This window comes from Podarcis cretensis (assembly GCF_951804945.1).
Source record: "Podarcis cretensis genome assembly, chromosome: 13".
Classification (NCBI taxonomy): Eukaryota; Metazoa; Chordata; class Lepidosauria; order Squamata; family Lacertidae; genus Podarcis; species Podarcis cretensis.
The window spans coordinates 40933185-40941905 of NC_137182.1; the positions used below are offsets into that span (position 1 = coordinate 40933185).

At 46.5% G+C, this 8721-nt stretch overlaps 1 protein-coding gene across 1 annotated transcript; it reads left to right on the plus strand.

The window, feature by feature from the left end:
* The first annotated feature begins 3820 nt into the window (after positions 1-3820).
* Positions 3821-6574, plus strand: TMEM265 (transmembrane protein 265). The gene is made up of 2 exons (XM_079950438.1): positions 3821-4552; positions 5813-6574. Exons 1-2 carry the CDS (start codon positions 4346-4348, stop codon positions 5972-5974), a joined length of 369 nt encoding a protein of 122 aa, XP_079806564.1. The 5' UTR covers positions 3821-4345; the 3' UTR covers positions 5975-6574.
* The last annotated feature ends 2147 nt before the right edge of the window (positions 6575-8721 follow it).

The following is an 8721-nucleotide window of genomic DNA, read 5'->3' on the forward strand; positions in this document are numbered from 1 at the left end:
TAACCTCCGGTTTGCTAATAAACTGAATTACTGTGTAGCAAAATAATGCATGTCTAAAAAGTGCATCACCAACATGAAAAGTTTGGAAAGCTCTGCCTTAGAAGATCCAACGCTTGGTTCATGCACAATATTAGACCATTGCATTGCGTTGCATGAGCAAGCCTCAGGCTCTCACAGGCCCTCCTGCCCACACTCTTATATTCAAAAAGATAACTTCCCATTTAGTCTAAAACCAGCTTGTGTGCCATGACTGGCTTTTGAGAGGACGGGATTATCTTTTACCTCAGGGATGGGGGACCTGTGGTCTTTCAGAGATTATGGCCTCTGTCAGGTGTGACTCTTGGCCATGCTTGCAGAGGCTGACAGGAGCTAGAGGCAAGCAACACATACAACAAATATAATTAATAGTAACAGCATTAGGAGGGCTACATCCCTGCTTTTATACACTGAGGCTCAGGACTAAAAAAATTTCCAGGGTAGGAAAAATCACACTGAGCAGGTTGGCTGCTAAAAGCAGCACGGTCTTCTAAATGGCCTCTTTCAGCTCCTCTGTGAGAGCTCTCCAGTCTTCCTCCATTGTCAAGTGATGACAAGGTGGGGCACACCATTTCCTAAAATCCATATATGCAGAAGTTCAGTGACTCACAGGGGCAGGTATGGTAAAGTTAAAGGATCCCTGGACGGTTAGATCCAGTCAAGGACGATGGGTGTGTGCTCATCTTGCTTCAAGCCAAGGGAGCTGGCCATAGCTGTAATTTTCAGATTTGAAAATAAGGGATCAACAGCCTCGAAAATAAGGGATCAGCATCCTCGAAAATGAGGGATCAGCAGCCTCACCTGTCCCGGGGACAGTCTACGGGATATCTAACAATCCGGGATAGCAGCGGGAAACTGCTGGAATAAGGGAATTTCCCACAAAAAAGGGGAAGGTTGACAGCTATGGAGCTGGCATTTGTCCACATGCAGCTTTCCGGGTCATGTGGCCTGCATGACTAAACCTCTGGCACAATAACACCGTGACGTAAACCAGAGTGCACGGAAACACTGTTTACCTTCCTGCTGCAGGGGTTCTTACTTGCACTGTTGTGCTTTCAAAATGCTAGGTTGGCAGAAGCTCGGACAGAGCAACAGGAGTTCACCCTGTTGGGCAGATTCAAACTGCCAACCTTCTGCTTGACAAGCCCAAGAGGCTCGGTGGTTTAGACCACAGCACCACCCGCGCCCCTCACAGGGCGTCCATCCTTATTTATTTTGTACTCTGGGTGAGGTATCCTCTTTGGTGCAAGAGCATTCGTACCAAAAGGAATGTTTTTTGGGCTCTAACAGTGTTGATAGGGGTGAGGAAACTTAGACATAGGGACCAAATGCAGTAGTCCAAGCCTGTGGGACAATCCTTGGACTTTACCCCTCATTGACTCTGCTTTACACCCTAAGTCTCTGGCTGGAGTGTGTCCTCTGACTCTTAATGTCTCTTGATCGCTGGGGGAGAGAAGTCGCTCCCTCTTGGTTTTATACCTTTCAGGGAGCAGGGATTAATAGGGAGGCCTGTACTACCTCTACATGTTGGTGGAGAAGAGCTAGTTCCTTGCTATTGCAATATCTAGGTTTTTTATCTAATCTGGAAAGTACCATGAGCAAGAATAGATTATCAAGGAGCCAGAAATGGGCCCAGGCAAGTCTAAACAAGGGCACGCCTCAGCTGAGGCACGGGGCAATTGCACAAAAGTTCCCGCTGCCAGGCAATGCCACAAACAACGGGGGACCAGTTTGGTCACATTTTTGTAGCCAGCATCAGGAATGACACCTTCCGAAGCCAACAGTAACCAAGAGTAAACAATGAGTCAGTTGATATATGACTTCCCGTTAACACTTTTTAGGCCTTTTGATTCATTTTTGGCATATTCCTCTCACATCAGCCTTCTGACCTGTAGCTTTTCCATACAACATAGTGTTTTGTGAAAAAGCAAGTGGCTGCATTCCTCTGAAACACACAGCCCACTTTGGGGCTATTATATGAGTGGCTGTAGAAATGAGAACCACCCGGGCAGTGGCCAAATGGCTACAGGTAATGCTAGGAAACAAGTCCTTAATTTAAACAGATACAGTCAAACCTCGGTTCCCAAATGCCTCCGTTTTGGAACGTTTCGGCTCCCGAACGCCAAAACCCAAAAGTAACTGCTCTGGTTTTCAAATTATTTTTGGAAGCCGAACAGCTTCTGATCCACATTTTTCATTTTTCCCCCTTGACTGCAGCCAGCCCATTGATCCTCAGTTTTCGAAATTTTCGGAAGCTGAACAGTCTTCCAGAATGGATTAAGTTTGAAAACCGAGGTTCCACTGTAGTTCCTCTGTGCTGCAGTTGCTTAATTGTAATTAAAGGTAAAGGTAAAGGTACCCCTGCCTGTACGGGCCAGTCTTGACAGACTCTGGGGTTGTGCGCCCATCTCACTTAAGAGGCCAGGGGCCAGCGCTGTCCGGAGACACTTCCGGGTCACGTGGCCAGCGTGACAAAGCTGCATCTGGCGAGCCAGAGCCGCACACGGAAACGCCGTTTACCTTCCCGCTGGTAAGCGGTCCCTATTTATCTACTTGCACCCGGAGGTGCTTTTGAACTGCTAGGTTGGCAGGCGCTGGGACCGAGCAGCGGGAGCGCACCCCGCCGCAGGGATTCGAACCGCCGACCTTTCGATCGGCAAGTCCTAGGCGCTGAGGCTTTAACCCACAGCGCCACCTGCGTCCCTTAATTGTAATTACAAGACAACAACTTTTAAAGGAAACATTTGTTCTTTTGGCAGGGGGTAGAGAGGGCTGGATGGGTCAGCCTTTCTTACGCCCCTTTTGTCTTCTAAAAAGTGCCTTCAGGGGATCAAAATGTGAAATCTTGCAGAATCCAAGAATTAAACCTGTACTTGGAAGTTAATGCAAAGTTCTCAGTTACGGTGAAATGAGAATCCTGTGTTACTTCAAAACCTACATGTGTAAACCAGCAGCTGCAACCATTCTAGAGTTCTGCAGTTTGGTTCTTAGCCATATTTACATGAGAGCAGAACTGGAGGCTGAGCTCACTTGAGCCTCAGAGCATGATGTGCTAGGCCTCAGACCAGAGGCATCTGAAGGACTGGCAAAGAAGAGTTGAAAAAGAGTCCATTTTGCTACTGAGGTAGTGCATTCAGCTTTGCTATCTCTGTTAGGATAAAAGTTGGGGGGGGGGGACCGAAAAAACACCTGTGAAGGCTACAGTAAGTGTGTCCCACACTATATAGCTCTAAAATTGAAGTCAATGGGGCTAGACAACCAATATGTGGATGCAATATTGTATCGCCCCCTCTCTTCTTTTTTGGAACTACTTAAAAGTCATAAAAATCTAGTTGTGATAGGTGTAAAAGTTAGGGGCGAAGGAACCCACAGTGCTAACTCGTGCCACTACATCCCTCCCTTTCCCAGAGACTGTGGATCATCATCATCATCATCAATTAATTTATACCCTGCCCATCTGGCTGGGTTTCCCCAGCCACTCTGGGCGGCTCCCAGCAGGTAATTTTGCCTACCTTGCCATTTCAGCCTGATCTCCCTTCAGCAGCTGAGGAGACCGCCCCCAGATTGCCTGCATTAATTGAAATTCCTGCTCTTAAGTTTCCCTGAACCGCAACCCAGTTAAGCTGAAGCACTAGCCTGTAGACAAAGAGGGAAGCAGAGTATGATCTCAGGAGGAATTGCAACCTGCATACCTGAGTCAGGTCCAACAACAATGACCTCACCCAATAAAGAGTCTGGGACCCAGCCCAAAAAAGGTCTAACCAAACAAACTGGGAGCTGCCAGGTGTGTATAAAAGTGTTTCTGAGAGGTGAGCTCCCAGCCTGCGGATGTTGGATTATTCTCAATATTTCTTCCTTCAGAGGAGCTGTACTGAAGACTGAGGAACTGAGACTTACTTAGGCATAAAGAGGATCACACCCTTTTGGCTTCAGGTGAATTAATTCTTGGGCGTCGCTACCTTATCATTTCTCTAACACTTTCAGCTTGTGAAAGACGTTTCTTTAAATTCCACGTTTCCTTTCGCAGCGGTGAGGTAGGGCGATAATACGCCCAGGTATTTTACACAAAGGAAACTTGAGGCCAAGAGCGAAAGTCACTTTCTCGGTGCTGTACAGAGAATTCACAGAAGAGGTGGGGTTTGAACCTGACCCTCTTAAGATTGAACTCTTCACTGGCTATTTCAAGCTCCTGGCTTGGAATTTAGAAGCACAAATGTGGACTCAGGTCATCACTGATCGTGGCGATAATTGAAAGAGCAGAGAGAAAAGCGCAGGCTTGTCAGCACACTTCAGCAACTTTCCAGTTGCTATGGAAGGAGAGCAGGAGCTCAAGAATGGGCCCCTTCAGCGAGATGCTGCAGAGACCATCATGATGATCCCAGCAGACATCCAGGAGAAGGACATGCCTGCCAAGCCTCCTCCTTTTCATAACCACAGACTGCGCAGTCTGGCCATATTTAGCATCATCTGTGGCTGCTCTTGCATTGGAGTCCTAGCACTGATCTATGCAACCAAGGTGAGTTATCTGCTGCTTTGACAAGGGATGCGGGTGGGTGAGACAAGGGATGCAGTGCAGTATTTGAACCAGTTTCTAGGGAAAGAATTCCTGGAGGCTTAGGGAGGGGAAGCGGGTTTGATATTGATCATACTCAGAACAGAGCCATTTAAAATAGTGAATACGGCAAACTTGGATCCATTAAGTTCACTAGGTCCACTGTGAGTACACTTTGGTTAGAGAAAACCTTGAGCCTTTACAAATGTATTTACTGATCAGATGAAAACCCCCTGGGATCTTAACAGCTTCTGCCATTCTCTTGCCTTCCTTTCCAGATAAATAACTATAGCTGTGCCTCCTGTGTCCTTGCAAGTGTGCTTTTTAAACAAAAAATGGGCAGCTGGACCCACAGATGGGCAGTTACAGGACAAATGGGCAGCTCAAAAATTCAAGGCATGCCAATGTGATATTATGTTAGGCGATGTAAAAAGTGACTGAGATGCAGTGATGTAGTATATCCAGGGTTGTCATATCAATGAAACAAAGTGATAGATCCACTTTGTTAAATGGGGTGTGTGCGTGAGATGTTTCCTGAGCACAGTATTGCAGTCGTGGGCAGGAGCCACCTCACTGCCCCACCCAGGCCAATATTTACTGCCTTTGAAGCTCCCACACATTCTTGTCACGTGGTGAAACTGCAGCGAATGCTCTGTGGAGATGTACACTCTGAAACCAAGGCACAGCAATCGTTGCGTTCCATCTGGCAATGAAAGTCTGCTCTAGAGAACCCTTGGGGTTCCTCAACAAGGCCGGAGATGGTGGGCGAGATTCCCTGAGAGGGCTTGCCACCACTACTGATCTTCCCCTGCAATGTGTAGCCAGAAAGGGATGTTGGGGGGTGTTCTGGGCCATGCCATCCCTCTGACAGCCGAGCCACCCCACCTGGACTGGGAAAGGAGCCCTAGTTCCCCAGCAAGGCAGGCATTCTGTGGCATAGGCCTTTGGAGTCAAATCCAGAAGTGCTGGGTCCCTGAATGAGAGTCGCAGCCATGCCCCTTCACGTCCGTACGCCCCTCCTAAGATTATACAACAAGCTTAAAATTATATAGCCTTAATCTGGGTCAAGGCTACTAAGATCAAAGGTTGCAAGGAAATGACACATATCATCAAGATACACTGAGAAAGGTAATTCCAGAGGAGGAGACCTAAAATGTAAAGTTGTTTCTTTAAAATAAGTGACATCAATAATGAGGTTCTCTCTCTTGGTTTTGTCCCATCCAGGCTAGTGAGAAGCAAAAGGCTGGTTCCCAGGTATCAGCAGCTGACTGGGCTCGGAGGTCCCGGAGATTGTCTGTCCTAAGTATCAGTGTCTGGGTGTCCCTCATCATTCTGGTGCCCATGTCAGTATACCTCATTTCCTACCTCTTAACTCAAGCCGAATGATGATGACCCTGAAGAACATGTGACTTGGGACTTCCAGGATCATCTTCTCCTCTGGTTCCCACATACTTGCCCAGCTGGATTTAGCAGAAATGGGTATTATGTGGGTCTTTGTTATGTGCACCCTGGTCTGGTGAACTATTGTCAAAGCCTGCTTTGCGGAAGTCCTAGAAGAGAGACTGGCGAAATGGAACAGCTTCTGCTGCAGACATCGGATCTCTGTGGCTTGCTTCTATGGACTCACCAAGATAAAACATATATCTGGTTGGCTACAGTGGAATACAGGATGCTGGACTAGAGGGGCCTTTGCTCTGAGCTGGGAGGCACCTCCTCTTTAAGCTCTAGCGTAGCTGGGATGTGCCTGAGTTCTTCTTGAGGCAAAGTATCTGCTCTGTCCCGATTCAGGTTTTGCTCCTGTGCATAGATGCTAGGATCCACTCCCTTGGAACAGAAGGATGTTGGAAACACAGGAACATGGTTTCTGCACTGTGCTGTGTTTCTTGCTTCAATCTTTTATTTATTTAATTTATTTTCAATAAGCATTTTTATTCTGTCCATCAATTATATATGCAAAAATACAAATAAACAGTTGCACTACAGTGATTTCATGGGGGTGGGTTGTTGTTGTTTTTGTTCCACTTGTCTCTTGGGTGGCCATTACAGGAGTAGGGCTGGAAGAAACAGATAAAACATTGGACTTGGGGTCTAGTGGCAGGAATAGTTGTGCCCCCTGCCAGATGTAGTTGAACTCCAACTATCATCATCCCCAGTTGGGATGGCCATTGGTCAGGGATGATAGGAGTTCTAGTTCCATGGCCGGTGCAACAATGAGGTGACCTGAAGCGACCCACTTCTAGCAAGCTCCACAGAGGGCAGGAGATCCTGCCATTGTACCACCACTTATTTTCTTCCAGCTGCTGCCTCTGCTTGGCCTCGGTGGTTGGAGGTGGTTACAAATTCCCAGCACCCTTAACAAGCTATGGCTTCCATGATTCTTTGCGGGAAGTCATCTGATTTAAAAATGCATTGACATTGTGGGACAGATCTACATGTGCTCTAAATGTGTGGGTCTGCCCCATTATGTCAATGCCTATTTCCTTTACTCACATCCGCTGACCGGTAATGACCTGCTCAGAAACATGATGATGCTGAGCATGTTTAAGATGCAGCTATTCTCCAAGTGGAGGCAAGCCCATTGTGAGAGTAAACATTCCTTTAAACATTAACTTAAAAGGAAGTGAAATTGCCTTTGTCAGTTTATGAACCCACCCTGCTTCAAACTGAGGAAACAATGGCAGCACCTTGTGACGCTGTAAAAACCAGCAGATTTATGAGATATCCAAGTCTTTAAGGTGCCACTCCAATATTATTTGTTGTTTTCTTGTTACGGAGCAGGGCAGACAATTAAAAAAGTAAATTAATGCAACATACAATATGCAGAGAAGAGCCTTCAGCCATATGTAATTGGAGGCAAGAATGGTTGGGGGGGTCACTCAGGCTTAGCATTCTTAGCTGAGATGAAAGGTGTTAACATTCACAACTATTTTAATCGCTCATTTCTTGTTACATGCAGGCTCCAAGGGAGAGGCTGCTGGTTAGCATCTGGAATTAGAAGTATTTGAGGGCAGTTATGTGATGAAGTTACTCTGTGGTATGGCACAGAGTTGAGGGCCGCGGTGTGGCAGCTTTTTACATGATACATATACAACAGCTGTGTGAGTTGTATTGCCAACTTCAGCCTCATACACGCCATACATTTTAACCAGTCAGTCCCCCCGCCCCCCTGAATCCTGGAAATTGTAATTTACCCCTCATAGTGCCCAGCACCCTTCACAAAGTACAGTTCTCAGGATTCTTGAGGGGCAGTCATGTTGTTTGACTGTATGGTGTTGCACACAAGCCTATGTTGCTTTGTAATGCTTGATGCTGTTCTGAAGTTACACTTCCATTAATGCTTAATGAAAAAGCATTAATAACAACAGTTGTATAACCACTACTGGCAGATGCTGATCAGACAACGGATATAACTGTACCTGAGCGGTAGGCACATGTTATTTGTTTATTTGTTTATATTAAATTTGTATACCGCTCTTCATCCGCAGATCTCAGGTTGGTTCACATGATACATGATAAAACCAACCAACCAATAACCCCCTCCCTCCCACCTTAAGAAGAGAGTGAGCGATTCTTACTGCATGTTAGAGATCACATCTTTGTCATGGCAAAATTTGGGGTGGAGGAGAGGCCATGTAGTTTGATTTCGCATATGCGGAAGGAGAGGGAAAGCCTTTTGGCCCAAGGAATCCTTTTACACTTTGTGTACTGGGTGTCCTACTGGAGGGGTTTTCTTCCCCTATGGATATCATGGGATGGAGCAATTTATTCAGTGCAGGAAACCCGAAGGCCAACTGTGAAGTTGAGGTTAAAATGATGGGTCAGGGAGACACAGGTTCAAATGCTTATTCATCCATGATGAGCAGATGAGAGACCCTGGGCGGGTCATTACTGTATCTGTCAGCCAGAACTCACTTCACAAGACTGTTGTGAGCGGAAGAGGAGGTAGGCAGGAAATATGTGCTGCCTCGAGCTCCTTGGAGGAAAGATGGAATCATCATCATGATCATTTTATTTTGTTCACAGCCAAACTCCTGATTTGCCCCAAACTGAAAGACACGAAAGGACACCCAGGAGACAAGAGGCAGCAGTTTATGGAGATAGAAATAAAAGGCACAAATTCCCTCCTGCTCCGT